Genomic DNA, 20,523 nt, shown 5'->3' with positions numbered 1-20,523 from the left:
AGTTAAGCAGCCCCACAAATGCAAAGGGCTATGGGAGGAGTTTGGGTCACCTGTAAACGGAGGTTTGCACCTTTTTGGGAGCTGGAAGAAGCCCGGGCTGGGTGTTGCTGTCTGTGCTCACGCTCTCTTGAAGAGCCCATGGAATGTGACGGGAATATTCACCTCCACCTCGGCCCTGGCCACCTCGCTCATGTCTTTGGCGTTGAGGATGAGGAGGAAGGCGGGTTTGGGCCCCGCCCCGGGGCTGATGACGATGCTCAGCACCACCCCTGCAAGGTGAGAACGCCATGGGTGTGGCCCAGGTGGGTGCGAGTGAGACAAGGTGAGGGCAGCCCTGGCACTGGGGCCGCCAGAAATGCCGGGAGTGTCATCGGTGCTCAGGGACACGGCGCAGGCTGCCCAGGGAACCTGTGACTGCCCCAGCCCTGGAAGTGTCCAAGGCCTTCTTCAAGCCTTGGAGCAACCTGGGACAGTGGAAGGTGTCCATGCCCATGGCAGAGAGTGGAACAGGATGGGTTTTAAAGTCCTTCCCAACCGCAAAATTTCATTCCTCTCCTTTCAGATTTCCCGCGTTTCCTCAGAAATTTCCCACCAGTGTTAGCAGCTGTCCCATCTCATCCAGGAGCTGCCTGCAGACTCTGCCCTGCCCAATCCCAATCCCAATCCCAATTCCACCAACCCCAATCCAGCATTACCATCATCTTCCTCCAGCGCATCCGGGTGGGACACGAAGATCGGCTCAGACGGGTACGCGTCCGGCTCCTGCCACACCCACGTCTCCTTGGTTTTAACATTCAGCTTGCAAAGCTAAAGGTGAGGACAACACAAACCCACAGAGCTCAGCAATGCTGCTCGTTGTCCCCAGATTTGAAGCCATCCCCTCCTGGTTGATAGTTACCCTGTCTGGGACAAAGTGGTTCAGCCCCAGCCCGTAGGTGTATGTGTATGGCTTCCCACCGTACTTCCTGTAGTTGATCTGGGGGAATTCAAAGGCTGCAAGGAAAAATATATAAAATGTATAAATGCTGAGAGTTAGTGGGACATGGTGTGCACTTGGCTGCTGTGATCTGGGGGAGCTGGGGTGTCCTTGTACCGTGACGTGGCCCTGAGAAAATCACCTCTGGCTCCAGCCAGATGGTCTCGTCACTGCGCAGCGTCGCCGTGGCTGTCGTGTAGGGCAGGGTGACCAGGTTCTTTCCTGTGTCAGCCTGTGACAAAAGAGAAATAAATACCCAAGAGTGTGGAGAAAATGTTTAGTTTATTTGCACAGGACTGTAGCAAACAGCACTGAACAGGGAAGGCAGCAGAGCAGCAGTGATGTGTGGCAGAGCCTCAGCGAGCTGACTGCTGCCGTGTGCTTGGCAGTGCTGCAAGAAATGTCCTGTTCCTCAGCCTAAACACAGCTCCCCTCCCTCCTGAAGGCATTCAGGGGGCTCATTAAGCACTGCCACGTGGGTTTGCACTTCTCACTTGATCCACAGCCCAGTGAGCTCCATGACCAGGATCCCCTGCAGCCCTCAGCCCACCCGCCAGCCACCACGAGCCGGGTCATGGAAAGGAACCCAGCAGCTGCCAGGCAGAGAGAGCTCTGTCTGTGCCAGGCTGGCAGCTCCAGGGACCTCACACTGAGGGCTGCAGGATTTAACCACACATGCTTGGGCTGTGGCTGCTCCCTTCTGTGCAATGAGCACATCCAGTATTAACTGCTACCCCAGGGTAACATATGGAGTCATCAAAGAGTTTGAGTTGGAAGGGACATTAAAGCTCATCTCATTTTCCTTGCCATGAAAGGAAGGAACTGTCCTGTTGGACACTTTCCACCAGACCAGTCGCTCAGAGCTCCATCCAGCCCAACCTTGGACACTTCCAGGGATGGGGCAGCCACAACCTCTCTTGACAACCATATAAATAAACCGGGAAAACACCCATCAGTTAAAGAAAACACAAAGTTTCTCTGAAGGCCCATACTTCAAGTTTACCCTCTTAATTAAAAGGCTGAATTTGCAGCAGATGGGGCAGGAGTGGAGCAGACCCCAGTACCTTGTCAATGCTCAGGGGCAGGACGTATCTGCGGGCCTCGGGCTGCGGCGCCTTCTCCGCCTGCCGCTTCACCTCGTCCCAGTTGGCTCGCAGGTTGGCCAGGTACAGGTAATTGTAAACAAACTCAAACCTGCACCAAACAGCATCACAGACACAAACACAGATGGGATTTGCAAGTGTAGGGGAATTGTGGCTGTTTTTTGCCTGAAATTCTTAGAATGGTTTGGGTTGGGAGGGGTCTTAATTTTATTTTGTCCCAGCCCCTGCCATAGGCAGGGATGACTTCCACTATCCCAGGGTGCTCCAAGCCCTGTCCAACCTGGCCTTGGAGACTGCCAGGGATGTGGCAAAACAGAGTGACACGAGCTCCAGTCCAGCTCCTCAGCATTGCTGAGCTGTGTGTGCACCACAGCCCCTGTCAGCAACTGCTGGTGTTCAACACAAGCACGGAAAGGGGCTCGGAGCAACCTGGGATAGTGGAAGGTCCCCCTGCTCATGGTAGGAGGTGGAACAAGATGAGTTTTATGGTCCCTTCCAATCCAAAGCAGCCTGGAATTCTATGATTCTGTGCCAGGATCAGCTCAGCTCAGGGTGTCCTGGGTGTGCAGCTTCATCATTTCAGTGCCACATTTCTGTGTTTACATTCAAGCCTCACCCACACCCTGCTCATTGCAGCCCCAGGAGCCAGAATAGCATCAACCACTCACCAGTCACTAACATTTCTTAAAGACAAAAGTAAATAAAAGATAAAATTATTTTTTTCCTGGAAAATTAGTGTCAAACAGGCTCCCTGCACCTCTAGAGAACTCAATGCTGTATAGTCTACATATCACCACATGTTAAATGTTAAATGGGTTGGTGGAAGTGCCAGAGGCCCCAGCAGGGATGTGCCAGGACAGGGAGAGGTGTGTGTGGTGCAAGGGGCAGTTGTGGTGGCCAGGGAGCCTTGGCCTCACCCCTTCCAGGTGCACAGGTCCACGATCAGGAACCCGTTGTCCTCGTAGGTGTTGATGTGGTGGAAGAGGTTGAAGGCCGAGGTGCGGTACTTGAGGTTGAGGAGCCTGCCTTTCTTCTTCTCTGCCACGTGAAGCCACACCTGGAAACCACACAGCAGCTGGGCTTAGCCTCAGGGAAATGCAGGTGAAGCCAATGCACCTCCCAAGGCAGGTGTGGCTCCCAGTCCAGCCCAGTTTGGGATGGCCCCACGCTTACTTACCCCCATGGTCTCGTTGGACTCGAAGCAGTCCATGTAGTTGGCTCCCCAAAGGCTCCAGGAGGAGAGAAACTTGAGGAGGTTGATTTTCACTGGTGTCTCCACAAACACAATGTAGTTTGGGGTCAGCCCAAAGCTGTTGGGAAAGGCAGGGGAGCACATCAGGATCACTGGGATCAGTTTGGACAAAACCAAGGAGTTGCTTATCTTAAACACTGACCATTGCTCAAAATGACCCTGATTTTGGTTAATCACTTAATTTTCATTGCTGATTATGTGTGAGAACTACTCCCTGCTGACCCCGTGGAATGTTACCTGTGGACATAGGAGGGCTTAAACCTGTCACTGCAGGGGAACTGCACCACCACCTCTGACTTGTTCATGGGGTCTTCCTTGTCTGCAATGGGACAGGTGGGAGGTTATGGAGGTCTCACCCACACTTGGTCTGTACTTACAGCATCTACCCAGCAAATTCCTGCCTTTAACACAAAATTAGTCATTTAGAAACCACCTGGAAGTGATTTAAATACAACATTTTAAAAAAATCTACAGGAGCTTGAAAAAAATTCAATGTGACAAAAAACTTGATGACAAAATTCATTTAAAGGATAAAGAAATGATTCATAAGGGAAAAGTTTCCCAGCTGGCTCAGGGGTGGCATTGACTGACCTGCCTGCAGAGGAGGAATCCTGATGATGTTGTAGGCCAGGGCAAAGTTTTTCCCAAAGCAATTCCCGATGTTGTAAACAGTTCCATCGTTCTCGATGTGGGGATGAGCCGTTGCCCCATTGACAGACACGTATTTACAGAGATCCACCTGGAGAGCAGCAGGGACAGAGTCAGGAGCTTCCCTGAAAGGCAGCAGGTGGGAAGGCACAAGCTCTGCAAGGTGTTGGGAGTCAATACATCCTTGCTCTGCGTGTGGGAAAACTCAAAGTCTGCAGCTGAGCTCTGATTTGCAAACTCCAACCCAAACCTGGAGATGCTCCAGGGGCTGGAGCCTCTGCCATGGGAGAGCTGGGGGTGTTCAGCCTGGAGAAAGGAATATTCAGGGGGACCCTTCCAGTGCCTAAAGGGGCTGCAGGAGAGCTGGAGAGGAAACAAGGGATGGGGGGACAGGGGAGCAGAGTTAGATGAGGTATTGGGAAGAATATCTGTGAAGGTGGTGGGGCCCTGGCACAGCTGTGGCTGCCCCTGGATCCCTGGCAGTGCCCAGGGCCAGGCTGGACATTGGGGCCTGGAGCAGCCTGGGACAGTGGAAGGTGTCCTTGCCCATGGCAGGGGTGGCACTGGGTGGGTTTTAATCCAACCCAACTCATTCTGTGACTCCACAATTTTAGTTTTATGACTAGAATTTAACTAACTTTGCAAAAGGCAATGTTACTTGAACTTTAAACTAGGATTTAGGGTTTCTCTTACTAGCTAATACAGGCACTTAAAATCCTTTATTTATTTAAAACTAAACTCACATTTCTACATCATGTGTGGATTTATGTATTTCAATTTCTCTGAAGGTTCTAATTCAATCTTCACATTTCTGGGCACTCCTGGACCACCGTGGATTTGGCCCAAGGGGAATTCACGCTCCAACAGTTTTATTCCTCCACACCTTTATCAGCCCAGGACAAAGACCCACCTGCTTGATGGTCTCCAGGGTGTCTGGGTTAATCCTGGTGATGAAGTTGGTCTCAGTACAGGCATAATAATCCTCACCCACAGGGTAAACATTCACCAGGGCGTTATCCGTCACCTCCACACCTTTGAAGTAGGAGAAAAACCTGAGCAGAGAAAACCAACAGGCAGTCAGGGGCTCCTGGGAAGCAGAAACTCTGTAGGACATCCCAGCAATGTCTGCAGCACCCCGAGGTACCTGGAGAAGATGTTCTTGCAGGGGTCTGGGTAGGCATAGGTGCCAAACTCGGTGATCACAATCCTCTTCTCCGTCATGGCTCGCACGTAGGCGTCAGTCCGGACAAACCTGGCAGGGCCAGCAGGGGAAAGGCTGTTAAGGTGGCCCCAGGCTGTGCAATAAATACAAATATTCCTTTGATGAACCTCGTGAGAGCTCTCCACAAGCTCACATTGCATCTGGAGCTGGGTGTTTAATGATAGCACTGCTAGAGCTCTTCCAATAACCACATGGACTCAAAATAACCAATATCTCCCACAGGCACAGCCTGTTCCCAGCATTTCAGACAAGGAAATGCTTCCTTATTTATTCCTTTTTCTTGGCAGACTGGCACAAACCTTCGGTGGTAGGTGACGTGCCCCTCCTTGAAGTCAAACTTGTGCAGCAGTGCCTGCCCATCGAAGAGGTGGTAGAAGGGCTCTGAGCCCACCTCAAACAAGCCAGGCCCACATCTCAGGAGGCTTCCTCGCAGCCAGGTGGGAATCCTGCCTGTGGGAGAGGCAGTGGTGGGATGGGCACAGCAAATCAGGCCAAGGATTTTATCATGACAGCAAGAAAATCAAAACTTCAGCTCATTTTCTAATTAAACTTCGTGTTTAAATGCACATGAGCTCTTTAAGCTCTGATTTCTTCACCTCCATACCTGCTGTGGGTCAAGACATTCAGTACTGAAATGTCTAAAGAGTTCCTCACCCAATCTGACCTTTCTCTACCCCAAATCCAGCCCTGTGAGCTCCTTCACATCCAGCCTTGTAAAGCCTCTGAGCCCTGGAAGCCCCTGAGCTGTGAAAACAAAGGAGAGCAGAAGGAGATGAGGCCCCAGACCAACCTGTGACGTGGGCAGTCACTGGAGAGGACAACTCCTCCACTGTCTCAAAGAGCTTCTTGTAGCCTCCAGCAGGATGTTCCACCCTGAAAGGGGCACAGCTGGGTGAGCCCCCTCCCAGAGAGGGATGGACCTTTCTGGATGGAATGATCCATGACTTGCAAAGAACTTGAGGGAGGGAGGAAGGAGAAGCACCTTTCCATGGAGAAAGGCTCTGAGGCTCCAAACAGCTACTGAGAACTGTCCTGAGCATGAGAAGGGACAAGGACACCGAGGGGACAGCCCAACAGACCCAGGATACCCAAATCATCAGAAAGCAAAATCCAGCTTGTATCTCCCAGCTCTTGGAAAAGCCTTTTTCCCGCCCCCTTTTTTTTCTTTTTTTTTAGCAAAGAATTATTTGTTGGGTTCCAATTTTATCTGCTGCAAAGCCATGAAGACACACCAGGCACAGGCTGGTGAGCTCTGCCCAGAGCAGCTGTGGCTGCTCCTGGATCCCTGGAAGTGTCCAAGGCATCATTAATACAGGGTCAAATGAGGATAATTTGGGGGGCTCATTTACAAAATCTTTAAAAAAAATAAAAGGCCAGGTTGGACACCGGGGCTTGGAGCACCCTGGGATAGGGGAAGGTGAGGTGTCCCTGCCCAGGGCAGAAGTAGCACTGGATGGAATTTAAGGTCCTTCCAACCCAAGCCATTCCAGGATTTCATGATTCTACTCCAAATTCTGGTCAATCCTCTGGAACCTGGAGTGAGCCTGTTCCCCCAGGCCAAGAACCACAGCTTGGCATGGGATGTGCCAGCCTGGACACATGGAAACCTCCTCACTTCTCCTCCCCTCCACACCCTCCCCAGCCCCAGCCAATGCTCCAGCTGGGCTGTGCTCCCACAGAGAGCAGCTTCAGGAATACTCACTGGCTGTACATCCTCCCTGATGAAGGCTCCTGAACCTCCAGAGCCAAGCACAGAGCCAGAGCTGTGCTGGGTATTTATGGGGTGCTGAGCCCTGCCCCAGGGCAGCCCCATCCCAAAACAGCCCCCACCAATGAGAGCACCTCGGGAACAGAGCCGGCTTTGAGCACCAAAATCCTCCCTGGGCTTTGGGAGCTTTTGTCCTGCTGTTCACACAAAAAGGGGCTTTCACTGTTTTTCTGAGACCTAAATTCTTCCCAAGCAGAAGTGATTACAAGGAAAAAACCAAAAAACCCAGGGAGGAGTGAAACAGAGCGCGCTGGAGCCGTGCCGGGAGCTGGCACCAGCACTCGGTTCTGCAGGGACCATCCTGGCTCCTCCAGAGCCTCGCCAGGACTGACTGACACTGCAGACACCAAGAGAGAAGAAAATGTCAGTGTCAAACATCGAGAGATTTTTCTGAGTTGGGAGTGACTCACAGGGATCACTGATCCAGACCCCCCCAAAATTCCCACCCTGGGCATTCCTGTCCAAACCCTCCTGGAGCTCTGGTGGCTTCGGGGCTGTGCCCAGCACCCTGTGGGGGAAGAACCTTTCCCAAAATCCAATCTAAACCTCCCCTGGCACAGCTGCAGCCCTTCCCTGGCTCCTGTCCCTGTCAGCAGAGATTGGAGCTGTTCCTCAGGAGGAGCTGCAGCCCCTTGAGGTCTCCCCTCAGAATCCTCCAGACTCATTAGGAATCACCTCTAGGAAGAGACAACATTGATGAAAACAGTGCTGTAAAGAATAATTTCAAGCATTTACAAGGTCTGAGTTTCCTGCTGCCCCTCACAGGCAGAGGATGAAGGTGTTTTATCACCACATCCCTTCCTTTCCATGCAGATGGAAAGAGCTCCAGGGATCCAAACTGAGGTGAAGGGACAAAAAGAGATATTAAACATCCCCCTGTTCCAGTTGCTGCCACAACCAGCACGTGAGGGTTGGCTGCTTTCCCTGCTTTTGTTTGTTTGCTCCCTCTTTCAAGGCACTGTTTGGACAAGGGTTCATTTAAGGCTTCTCTCAGAAAAAACAGAATGCTGCACTGAGATCTTGATTGAGACCTCCCTTTAACCCTTTCTTTTAAATAACCATAATTATAATTTCTCTATTTATTCCCATTTTGGTTAAGTTCTGTCAAAACCTTAGAAGGGGAACATTAAATAACCTGGATCAAGAACTGGGAATAATGAGGGCAGGCCTTTGAAAGCCAAATCCTGGGAAATGTGAGCTTCTCACCTAATAAGTTACTTAACTGGAACACTACATAAACAAAGCATTTATGCAACGTGGAATGGGGTAGGGAGCATTGGAAGCAAGTTCAGGCAGGTGCTGAGAGTTTGGTTTGGTTACAGATGTTCCAGGGGAGGAACAGCTGCCCCCTGCCCTGAAAGCACAAAGTTCCCCACAGGACATTCAGGCATCATTAATACAGGGTCAAATGAGGATAATTTGGGGGTCTCATTTACAAAATCTTAAAAAAAAGAGAGAGAAAAATGGTATTTTTGTCAGGATCACAGATGTACCAAAGGAATTCCTGGCTGGGAGGGTGGGCAGGGCCTGGCACAGGGTGCCCAGAGAAGCTGTGGCTGCTCCTGGATCCCTGGAAGTGCCCAAGGCCAGGCTGGAATAAATCTGGGACAGTGAAAAGTGTCCCTGCCCATGGCAAGGGTGGCACTGGATGAGTTTTGAGGTCCCTCCCAACCCAAACCAGTCTGGGATCTCAGAGCCATACAGTAGATTATTATTAATTATTATTTTCCCAAAAATATTCCTGCAGATTTAAACTCCTGCAGGGAAAACTTTATCTTATCATAATTAATAAGCAAATCCCTAACTCTGGAAAAAATAGGGAAAATTAGATCTCACTTCATGGATCATCCATCACCCCCATTTTGAGAATCACACCAACAGATCCAAAATTAATTTGCCATGAAAATGTCAGAAATACACTTCAAGTCTTTTAATATAAATAAACATCAACAAGTTGATGAGGCTTTTACAGATGATATGAACAGAAGCATTTATGGAGTGAGATAACCGTTTATTTATGATTATTTATTATTATGATATTTATGATGAACTGACTCTCCTGGTCCTGAACTCATGGAAGCTCCTTTGTTTAAAGACAAACATTTTGAGAACAGAAAAAGGCACTTGGTCATAACACACACAAACATGTAAAAATTACAATAAATGGCACAAATTCCTGACCAGACATTTCAAGGTTATAACAAGAGGCAGGTAAATTAGTTTTCCATAAAAAAAAATATATATAAATTTTTGGTTAACAACAGCTTAATGTGTACTTTCACATTTTCCTATTCCAATATATCATAGTAATAATTTGTAAACAGATAAATATTTTTTCTTTTAGAAGTTATTCCAAAATATCTGCATTAAAAAAAATAAAAAAAAGTTATTTTGGCACCTTCCAGCACAGAGTCCATGTAAACATTTCCTTCTTCTCCAGCTCAGCCACCACCAAACTTCTATTTGGTGAATTCCTCAGATTCCAGCAGGGAGAAATGGCTCCAGTGTGGTGAAATCAGTACCTGAGGCTGCGAAATTTGGGTTTCCTGAGGCTCAGCATGGGCTGTTTGATGGTGGGTTTGTTGTCCAGGAGCAGAGCTTCTGACTCTGTGGTGGGGAACCTGCTCCCGTAGATCTGGGGATATTCCTTCTGGAACTGCAGCACACACAGCACCAATGAGAACAAAATCCCACCAAAAACTCCAAAATTAACCTTCTATGAGAAAGTCAGGAATGCACTTTAATAGAAATATCAAAAAGCTGATGAGGTTTTTACAGGTGATATGAACAGAAGCATTTATGGAGTGAGATCATCATTTATTTATAGAAAACTGGCACCAATGACAACAAAATCCCACCAAAAACCCCAAAATTAACCTTCTATGAAAAAGTCAGGAATGCACTTCAACATAAATATCAAAAAGCTGATGAGGTTTTTACAGGTGATATGAACGTGAAATCATCATTTATTTATAGAAAACTGGCACCAATAACAAGAAAATCCCACCAAAAACTCCAAAATTAATCTTCCATGAAAATGTCAGAAATATACCTCAAGTCTTAAATATAAATAAATATCAAAAAGCTGATAAGGTTTTTACAGCTGATATGAACAGAAGCATTTATGGAGTGAGATCATAATTTATTTAAGGTGAACTGGCACCAAATGACAAGAAAATCCCAGATCCCATAAAAACTCCTGTTTGGAGCTGTGCCAGAGCACACTCCACGCCTGTTGTGTGCCTGCAGAGCTGCCTTCCAGGAATCCCTTGGATAAACGTGTTTTACCCACCAGGGAGCCAAGATTCGGCCTGTTTTGGAAGGGTTCTCCCAGGAAAGCTTACCACTGATTCCATGAAAATGACAATACCTGGAAATCAGAGCTGTTATTTGGACATTTTGCCTGTTTCCCATGCAAGGCCTCAGGAAGGGATGAAACACTGTAAATACACCTGAACACGAGCTAAACCTTTCTATTGAAGGATTCAAACCACCTTTGTAACTTTGCTGTTGACACAACTGGAACCTTACCCTCTAGAAAGGGGCATGAATTTGGCTTTTCCCAAGAATTCCCAGCATTTCCCACCCAGAGGAATGTGTCCAGCAGGTCCAGGGCAGTGCTCATCCCTGTGCTGGATCATTTTTTGCCTTTCATTTCCTTCCTCCCCTTTTCTTGCTGCTGTGAATCATTTCTTACTCCAACCCTTAATCAACTAGAATTAACCATTCTTCTTCAAATTCACAAGTTTTGATGGTCTTGAAGCAAACAAAACTCACTTTTTAAAAGCCCAGAAAGTTTCCACAACACACATGGATGTCAGAGCTGCAGGAGGGGCACCAGAGCCAAGTGTGGCTGCCCTGAAAAAGCTGCTTGTTCCTTTGGCAGTCATAAGACTTGCTTAGGAGATTCCAGGACAAGTACAAAACTATCCCATTGGGCAGAAAGATTTGCCAAAGGAAAAGAAAAACCCTCCAGGATTAAATCCTGCCAGGAGTGTTGTGCTTTAGCATTACTATTAGGCAAGTTGTTGGTAAGGCCAGGGAGGCACAAGATAATCTTGAGTGCTGTAAATGTTACAAAACACAAAGCCAAGGCCACTTAAAAAAAAAAAAAATCAGGATTCTCAACAGAGAGAGTTTGGTTTCTTAAAGCCAAAAAAATTATTGCTTTTAACACCTATTGAATTTAATCCCACCTATGGCATGTTAATGGTGGCTTGGATGGCCAGTGCAGCACAGAGATCCAGGCTGCAATTGCCATTCCCTGTGTCCTGTCCCTCCATCCCTTGTCCCCAGTCCCTCTCCAGCTCTCCTGGAGCCCCTTTAGGAGCTCTGAGCTCTCCCTGGAGCTTCTCCTCTCCAGGTGAACATTCCCAGCCCGGCTCCATAAGATGCAGCATTAAAAACCATCTTTAAAATTCCAAGCAGAGCACATGAAACACTCCAAAACTCTTGAGCACAAACATTTCTCAGCACATTCTGCTCCTCTCCTGCCCCAGGCTCTGCTGCCTGAGCCCTTCTCTCACAAAGGCACTGCAGAAGCAGATGAAATAAACTCACCTGTTTTAACTTTTTCTTTTTGTCCTTCACAGAGAGGTTTTTATCCTTGATGATGTTCTCCAGGAGCTCTGCCACTGCAGCCTGTGAGGTGGAGACCTTTTGTTCTTCAAACTCCTGAGGAGTGATTTGTTTGCAGTAGGAATACGTTGGCAGGATGGCACAAATTTCTTCTTTGTCCTGTTTGCACTGAAAGAAAAAGGGCTCTGCATGTACTCAACTGGTTCTGTACTATCTGAGTAAGTACCTAATAAACACCCACACTCACTCACGAGCTGCAAAACATTATAATTAATATCTATACATTCAAACTGCCCTGGGTTTATTTGCATTTTCCCACCTTCAGAAGCAGCAGTTAACAAATGAATTTGAATGTTCTCATGGCACCAACCTGAGCCATCCTCATGTACTCGAGGTGATCCCACACTGCAAGCTGCAGGTAAGTTGGGACTTGGAATATTTCCTGCTGATGGTCCATCAGGAAGGAAACCAAACGTGTGGAAAGCAGCTCATCCAGGTCCTCCTCCTCTGCACAGCGCAGGACACAGCGGGAAAACGTCTGGATCAGCTGGAAAAGATCAGCACAACTTCAGTGGGTAAAGCTGTGGGATTTATTTCCCTCCTCTCCACTCTGCAGTGGCACAAATCCTCCAATATCAACTTCCAAGTGTGGTCACACAAGGAGGAAAAGCCATCGCTGTTCCCTCATCTGAATTAAAGTCATTTCTTTGGAATTGAACAGCACTTTCAATGTAAAAAATATGTAAATATGTAAAAATACATATTTTAAAAAGGTAATAGCAGGAAAAGGCTTAACCTATAGAAAAATTACTGGAGAACAGAATCCTGGAAGGGTCTGGGTTGGGGCAGAGACACCTTCCACTGTCCCAGGGTACTCCAAGCCCTGTCCAGCCTGGACATTCCAGGGATCCAGGGGCAGCCACAGCTTCTTCCTACTTCTAATCTAAATATAAATCTTTTAATTTGTCATCTTGAGCCAAGTGAGGTGATTAAAACCTGCAGAGCAAACCCAACCCAGACCAGGTTTAAACTGGAATGAGATGAGCTTTAAGATCCCTCCCAGCCCAAACCAGCCTGGGATTCTAAACAGCAGCTGGGTGAATAAATCAAACTTTGAAGAAGAGCTTTTCCTTCTCTCACCAAGGTCCTGGTGCCCATGGCATCGTGCAGCCGTGGCATGTCAACGTTGCCACTGATCCTGCCCATCATCCTGAGCAGCAGCTGCAGCCGCCGGCGCCTGGGGGGTGGCAGCAGCAAACAGCAGATCTGCAGAGCTTCCACTGCAATTCTCTCCAGGTGAGGCTGCAGGAGATCTGCAAGTTAACCACAAAGACAGCTGATATTAAGGTTTGAACCACCTCCTGGCTTTGTTTTTACATCAGTAGCACAGATTTCTTATTTTTCAATGGGATTATTTATGTTTTAGAGAAAGCAGAAACACAGAAGAGAATGTATTGGCCTTTGTTTGTGTGGTCATCTTCAACCTCCTTCATTATGGTGCAATTAGGACCATAATACAATTAAGGAATGACACTAATTATTCCCAGAAAATAACGATATCCAGAAGAGAAAAAGACTTCTCCAAGAGGCAGGTGTGTGCAGACTGCCTGCCCCCATCACTTACCTGAGCACAAAGGCCAACGACTGACACATCAAGCTCATACTCCAAAGATACTACCCCACTACTATTTGTTAGCAGAGCTACAGCAATTTAAACAACTTAGGCAGCAGATTTTCTTTAAAAACCCCACCAGTCCATGCTCCATCCTTACCCACAAACCTAACAAAGAGTGGCAGAGGTGAGGGAAGCAGGGATTAGTGAGGCAGTACAAACATGCTGCAGAGAGCCCTTACTTGTGCCAGCCAACACACAAGGGGAGGGGGACACAGAGCCTTGGGACAGTTCAGTGCTGCTCCTGCAGAGTCTCTTTTGGATGCTGATGGCCACGGAGGGGCTGGGTCTGCCTTGTCCCCAGGGCTGTGGCTGCACTGTGATCTCAGCACTGGGTCTGTTGATGGCACTGCAGCTCCTGGAGCTGCTCCTGCTCAGGAGGCTCAGGGAGCGGCGCGTCCCTTGGGATCTGTGACTGCCACCACCCCACAGCTGCTCCCTGCAGGGAAATGGGGCAGGGACCCTCCTCAGGCCTTGGCTCTGGCTCTGAGCTGAGCTATCCCAGCCCAGCTCCAGCCCTGAGTTCACTCTGTGCTGCTCCAGCAGTTCTCCACTCCTCGTGGTGCCGCTCGCACTCCCTCCCCTGAGCGGGGCACATCTTCCTTTATTACACACACTTTGAGCAATCCTCTCCAAGGAGTAACACCTTGTCCTGAATGCTGCAGGTGGCTCTTGGTCTTTCCTGAATCCTGCAAGGTTCTGGCAGCTCCCTCCCATCAGGTTGCCAGCACTCCCTGGCTGACGTGGCAGTTTGTGCTGCTGCCATTTCTTTCCGTGTTGGTTTTGGGCTCTCAGCTCTTCTGGGGAAAACCTCCTGGGAGCTTCTCCTTCCTCCTTGTCAGACTCTTTGAGGAGCAGGCTTAGGAGAAGACACTCAGTGGACTTGAAAGAGTTCAAGGGAGGAGTTTTTGAAGGCTGAGGGTCACATTTCTCCTCTTGGACAGAAGGTTTTCCACTGCCCAGATCAGGAATTTGGATGTAGCCACAAATAACTATCAGGAAATGAAAGAGATGTTAAAGATGCAAGTGGTATGAAAATGAACCAGTTCAGAGAGCTGCAAACTGGGCAGAGAGAAAACAAAGGTAAGATATTAATTAAGATATTAATTAAGAAGACTTTAGTTCAGTCCCAAAGCAATTTAACAGGGTCATTGCAACCGACATGCAAGAACAAAGACAAAGGCAGCACTGCAATAGTGAGGAGCAGGCAGAACAAACACACCTTTTTAAAGTTTTTGTTATTGAATGTGAGCTGAAACAGCAATTTAGAGGGAAATCATGAGGCAGAAGTACATTTTAATTAACAGCAATTCAGAACGGAGCAGTGATGATCCTCCTCAGATTGGAGCTCCCACACAGGTCAGGGGGCCAAGCTCTGCTGTGAATCACAAATTTATCCCCCAGCTGATCTGAACTCAGGGCTTCCCTGGCTGTTCCTGAATTCATACATACCTAAGATATTAACAAAGAGCTCGTAGTATTCAAAAGTAAGTAATGGCTCAGGAAGACTGAGAAAATAATCAGCAACTGTTCTGAACACGTCCCTCTCAAAGCCATTGTAGGTGGCTTGGCTCATGTCATTGTTCCTGGGCCCTGGAAAGAGGGGAAGAAAGGAAATTCACACCAAAAATCCACAATCCCATTATAAAAGAAATTTCTGAAGATCAGCCTAAATTTATTCTTGTTTCACAAGCAAAGAATCCTCTCAGCAATCCACAAATGTTGTGTTTGGCACAATTTGTAAGCAAAACCAGCATAAGAGACTCCAGGTAGCCACTGAAGAGCTGTGCTCAGTTCTGCTCCACACCAAGAAAATAAATAAAAATAAATTAATCTATGGTCTTTAAAGGTTCCTCAGCAAAATAATAACCAACCCTTAGTGTGTCCCTTCATTTCCAAAGCACAGTGATCCCAGTTCTCCCACAGGGAGTTTAAACTCCTTCAGCAAAAGGAAGCTCAGCACATGGAAAAAAAAAAAAAAGCTCATTATCTCTGGTTTCATTTGAGAGGCACTCATCTAATTAATTTATAGTTGATTGTTTAAAAACCAAAGACAATTGATCTCCCCAGAAGTGCAGGAAATGTTTTGGGCCAGCTAAAAGTTAAAAGCTAAAAGGGAGTGGGAAAGCAAAGTCCCTTTCACTCCTGAAGGACTGCATTAGAGGAAACCACCCACAGGTTCTGCCCAGTTTCTGAACTGAGACATCACAGCTGATTTCACACACACAAAATATTTCCCTTTCAACTCTCAAAAGAGGTTTCTGGAACTTAAAAGCTTTTTTTTTTTTTCAGTGACTTACAGTAGGCCAAGCACTTCATGGCTGACAGCACCCAGTGAGGGAGGTCTTCTGAAATCCAAACAGATAAATAAATTCACCATTTAAACATGAGCCCAAATAATTAATAATGCCTCACACGTATTAAATAAGATTTGAAGTAAAAAAGGTTACATTTAAAACTGATTTTAATGTCATTTTGATAGGATAAAAGGGAATAACTTCAAGCTGAAGGTGGGCAGGGTTAGGTGGGATTTTGGGAAGGAATTTTTGGTGGGGAGGGGATGGGATTTAAAGTCCCTGAGCTGTGCTTTGGGGAAAAAGTGTAAACCACAGACTGTGAAACAGATTAATTGTTATTGAAGCAAATCCAGGGGAATAAACTTCACCTGCTTTGTCCTGCAGGATCACCACCCCGTGTTTGCTGGTGTTGTTCATGTTGTACATGACAAACTCAGGGATGATCTGGGCTGGCTGCAGAACCTCCTCCAGCGAGGGCAGTCCCAGAATGGTCTGCAAACTGGGGGAGGAAAAGGGAAAAGATTTGAGAGGGATGAAAGAAAACCAGTTCTTTATATCTATTAAAAAACCCTGGATGAGCTGAGGTGCTGCTTGATAATTTCTCCTTTCCAGGAGGACAATCTGAAGACACTTTTCCCAGCAACAATCAGCACCTGTTTAAAATCTATTTAAAATCTATTTAAATGTTTAAAATCTATTTCAGCACCAGCACACACTTAAGGATCAGAAATTCCTTAAATGCAACAACCTAAAATGTTAATAAGTAGATTCGAAAAATCCGTGTAAACAACAACAAAAAAGTGTTAAAAAGTAAAGTAAAAAGTGAGTATTTTTAAGTAAATAAATACTTAAAAATAGAGTTTTAAAAATTAAAAAATAGATTGCAAAAGTTTGTTTGGGCTATTTCAGGCTAAATGAGCAGGTGCTGAGTGTAATTCATCCCTTACTGGATCCGGATGATATTTCTCCATGTTTCTTGCACATATTCCTGGCTGATTTCCCTCCTTTGCACTGAGTCTTCCTTCTTTTCTTCTGGCACATCAGCTTTTGCTCTTGGTAAGTTTTCCTGGAAATGAATGGTTTATACTGTAAGATAAATTAGGCTCTTGAAGCAATTAGAAATTAAAGAAAATTGGAATTAGAAGAACAGGGAATTCTGTGGAACATTAAATTCCACCTGCAGCCTCAGCACTGAAATGGAAGCACCTAACTAAAAAGAAATGGAAAAAATCCCCCTGATCAATCCAAAATCAGCAATTTAAAAAGTAAAACCACCTCAGATCCAGATGTATTAATATGTGAATTATCCTCCTTTAGGACTGGAACCTAAAATCTGAATTTCTGCAAAAATCTTAACTGAATCAAGGGCCACACACACGTTTCATCTTCTCCAAAAAGATGAGAGAATTAAATTATTAAATTAAATGATTTCTCCATCACAATCCATCTTCTCCAATTAAATGATTTGTGCCTTTTATTTGTCCCCCAAAGATGAATTAAATTTCAACAAGGCCATATTGTGCAGATCATTTCTAGGATTTCACCTTCCATCCCTCCCAATACTTTAAAATCCCTTTGCAGGGATAATTCTGCACTGAGACAAAACAAAGAAAACCCAAACCAAAATAAAAACTCCTCTCATGTGAATTTATTTCTTAATATTTCTCAATTCCTGAAGCCCAAACTATTTTTGATTAAGGGAAGATGCCACGACAGAGCAGTGCCACTAAATTTTAAAGAATAAAGACACTACAGGACAAGTGCAATGCTGGAAGGAACAGAAATTATCACCAGAGACTGCAGGAAATCTTGTTTTTTCAAACTCCTCTTGGAGGAACTGGGCAGTTTAAAGAGTTTCCCTTTGTCTCCAGAGAAGTTTTCCAAGTTCTCCCTGGGTGGGCTCGGTAGAGGTTTGACTGGAGATGTTGGGGGAAATCTGTAATGAATTGGAGAGATGTTAAATACATTCAGAATTGATCTGTAATCAAATAAATTAATTGACAAAACAAAACGCTCTGATTCCATACCAAAGCGATTCTGCTAGATTCACTAAAAAAAAAAAGAAAACACTGGTTTTATTTGGGTTTTTTTTTTTTAATTTATCATATGATAATTCAGCTTTGAGCTGTTTTTCTTGATGCTCAATTGAAGCTGAAGGTGTTGGCACAGCCTGAGCCCAGCACATGAGGAGTGAGGACCATTAATACCTTTAATTTCAGAGCTCTTTGGCTCTGCCTCCCACTCAGATCTGGTGTAAAAGGTCTGAGAGAAGCAAACCCAGCAGCAGCTCCTCCAAACCCCTCTGGCTTCCCTCCAAACCCTGGAGTGCACTTTGTGCTCCAGCAAAACCCTCGGGCAGACAAAAGCCTGGACACACTCAGGAGGGAAGGAAAACACTCAGAGGAGCAAAATTACGCTAACAATTAATATTTTCCTCAACGTGCTACACCCAAAGCTGTCACCCCTGCATTTCTTGCTTTCAAGTGTTTTGAGTCTTTGCAGCAGCTTCTCATTCATGTAAACAATATTGTATTCTCAGAATTTATCAGTATGTTTTGGATAGTTGTTCTCTGAGAGAGAACTTGATTGAAAGTAAGAGTGACCAATGGGGTCAGGAGGTTGTTGTTGTAATTGTCTGAGGAAATGGTTTCTCCCTCCTGACCCCCTGGAGTCCCTGAGCACTTAGAGTGACCCTTCCTTCCTTCTCTGACCCCCCTGCCTGTGGTCCAGCTGTCTCTCCTCTGAGCTGGGAGGATAGAAATTTATAAATTGTCTCCCCTTCCTTTGTTCTACCTCTTTCCCCCCCAAGAAACTCGAAGAATAAACGCCTGGGACAAATGTCCTGGGGAAAGGGCCTTTTCTGAGATATCTCACCTCGTCCTTGGTATAATTCTCTCCAAATCCTCCTAATAACTGAGCTGACTAAAGGAGGGCAGGAGAGGGAATATATCAGGCTGTGACCTCCTTGGGCCAATCTTGGCCCTCTGTACAAAACGTATATATGTAGAATTGGAGTCAGATAATAAATGTCAGATAATAAATTCCATGTTTGACCCTGTTGCTGCTGCTGCTGTCCTCTGTGAGTGTCCACACCACGCCACAACGTGTTACCCCTCTAAGTGCAGGGATAACACAAATCAACCTCTTTTTTTTGCAAACCTGATCACTTTTAATTAAAAATATTTAACCTGAAGGCAGGGGAGGAACACAGAACAACTTTAAACCCCAATACCTGTACAGGGCGCCGTTGTCTTCCAGATTCTCCGTCCCCCACCTGCCTTTGACGTCCTCGATGACGTGGTTCTTGAGGAATTTCCTCAGGAGCTGCACGGTTTGCTGGCGGGTGACGTCGGGCCCGAAGCTGCTGTTGTTGCGGAGCAGCTGGTGCAGCCAGTCCGCCGCCTCGGCCGCCGTGAAGCAGCTGCCGTGGGAGCGCAGGCGCTGCCGGTGCCGCCGCACGGGCATCCCGGCCCGGAAACTGCGCGTCACCTCGTTCCACTGCGCAGGGAAAATGTGTCGTGACAGGGGGGGCAATGAGAGACCGCCTGTCGCGATAGTGGGGGAGTGGTGTATCGTGACACAGGGCAGGGTGTGGGAGGGCTCGAGGAATCCCCGTGTAGTGAGGGTAGGGGGATCCCAGGGTGCCCAATATCGCGATAGAGGGCAGGGGGGAGTCAGGGTGCCCAATGTCGCGACAGAGGGCGGGGAGGGGGGTCAGGGTAGGGGGATCCCAGGGTGCCCAATATCGCGATAGAGGGCAGGGGGGAGTCAGGGTGCCCAATGTCGCGACAGAGGGCGGGGAGGGGGGTCAGGGTAGGGGGATCCCAGGGTGCTCGATATTGCAATAGAGGGCGGAGGGGGATCCCAGGGTGCTCAATGTCGCGATAGAGGGTGGGGTGGGGGGTCAGGGTAGGGGGATTGCAGGGTGCTCAATGTCGCGATAGAGGGTGGGGTGGGGGGTCAGGGTAGGGGTATCGCAGGGTGCTCAATGTCGTGATAGAGAGCAGGGGGGGATCGCAGGGTGCTCAATGTCGCAACAGAGGGCGGGGAGGGGGGTCAGGGTAGGGGGATCCCAGGGTGCTCAATGTCACGATAGAGGGCGGGGGGGTGGGTCAGGGTAGGGGGATCGCAGGGTGCCAAATGTCACGATAGAGGGCGGGGGGGTGGGTCAGGGTAGGGGGATCCCAGGGTGCCCAATGTCGCGACAGAGGGCGGGGTGGGGGGGGTAAGGGCACCCACGAGGTGTCCCTGAGTAGCGAATGTCGCGACAGCGAGAGGAGCGTCCCAGGGCGCCCCCAGGTGGCGATAGCGGGAAGTGCATTCCCGGGCACCCGCAGGCCGAGAAAACGGGCACGGGGCGGGAGGGCTGAAGGCACCCCCATGTCGCGATAGCGAGCAGGGAGTCGCAGAACACCCAGGAGCAGGGGATGTCCCCGAGCACCGCCACACCCAGGGCAGCACCCAGCGCACCCAGCTGTGCACGGCGCGTCCCGCGGTGGGGCAGAGCCGCCTCCCGCCCCGCTCGCTCCGAAACAGCCGCACCCCCGGGCCCCGCACGGCTCCCCCCGTCCCGTCCCGTCCCGTCCCGGCAGCCCCGCGCGGTGCTCACCAGCCTGGTGGCCCGGTACGGCCCCGGCCTCGGTCCCGGTCCTGGTCCCGGTCCCGGCCCGGCCATGGCGGCCCCTCCGCGGGGAGCGCAGCGCCCCCTGCCGGCCCCGCCCCGCCGCGCGCCCAACCGCCGCCGCCTCCCCGTTCGAATCCGCCGCCGGCCGCTGATTGGCTGAGACGGCCGCACGCGGTGTGTGACGCCAGGAGGGGCCGGGGCTGAGGGAGCGCTGAGGGTCGCGGGTTCGGATCCCGCCCCCGGCGCCTCCACAGGAGCCAATTACCCAACCGTGATTAATTACAGAAATTCAGGAATCCTAGTTCGGGACTTTACAGTCATTAATGTGCTGGGGCAACTAGCCCCGCCTCAGTCAGAGGTGCTCCTGAGGTGTAGGGGTGGCT

The 20,523-nt window shown here is 48.3% G+C and overlaps 2 protein-coding genes and 1 long non-coding RNA gene across 5 annotated transcripts; 1 reads left to right on the top strand and 2 right to left on the bottom strand.

Annotated features, from left to right (window-relative positions):
• Positions 1-99: 99 nt before the first annotated feature.
• RPE65 (retinoid isomerohydrolase RPE65) lies at positions 100-7,152 on the bottom strand. The gene is given in 14 exon segments (XM_083867343.1): positions 100-269; positions 696-807; positions 899-1,012; positions 1,014-1,208; positions 2,041-2,170; positions 2,997-3,136; positions 3,257-3,389; positions 3,569-3,650; positions 3,923-4,070; positions 4,890-5,031; positions 5,124-5,231; positions 5,501-5,651; positions 5,992-6,074; positions 6,904-7,152. Coding segments are annotated over 14 exon segments (1,701 nt in total). The 5' UTR covers positions 6,915-7,152; the 3' UTR covers positions 100-117.
• On the top strand, positions 718-11,899 carry LOC310912633. The gene is made up of 3 exons (XR_014590690.1): positions 718-813; positions 11,562-11,765; positions 11,873-11,899. It is a non-coding gene; the product is annotated as an uncharacterized lncRNA (long non-coding RNA).
• DEPDC1 (DEP domain containing 1) lies at positions 7,482-20,283 on the bottom strand. Of its 3 annotated transcripts, XM_083867336.1 has the most exons (12): positions 20,126-20,283; positions 18,749-19,014; positions 17,308-17,452; positions 16,464-16,582; positions 15,885-16,015; positions 15,520-15,567; positions 14,672-14,812; positions 13,402-14,211; positions 12,688-12,860; positions 11,918-12,094; positions 11,530-11,715; positions 7,482-9,625 (listed from the first exon to the last, which is right to left on the bottom strand). In XM_083867336.1, exons 1-12 carry the CDS (start codon positions 20,189-20,191, stop codon positions 9,485-9,487), a joined length of 2,403 nt encoding a protein of 800 aa, XP_083723462.1. In that variant the 5' UTR covers positions 20,192-20,283; the 3' UTR covers positions 7,482-9,484. The 3 variants fall into 3 exon arrangements, with proteins under 3 accessions (XP_083723462.1, XP_083723463.1, XP_083723464.1); XM_083867337.1 differs by lacking the exon at positions 13,402-14,211; XM_083867338.1 differs by lacking the exons at positions 7,482-9,625; positions 11,530-11,715 and having other exon boundaries at positions 11,981-12,094; positions 13,866-14,211.
• Positions 20,284-20,523: the final 240 nt, after the last annotated feature.

Source organism: Zosterops lateralis (assembly GCF_965231275.1).
Source record: "Zosterops lateralis genome assembly, chromosome: 9".
NCBI lineage: Eukaryota > Metazoa > Chordata > Aves > Passeriformes > Zosteropidae > Zosterops > Zosterops lateralis.
The sequence above is the reverse complement of the archived record's forward strand: the minus strand, read 5'-3'. Positions and strand labels throughout refer to the sequence as shown.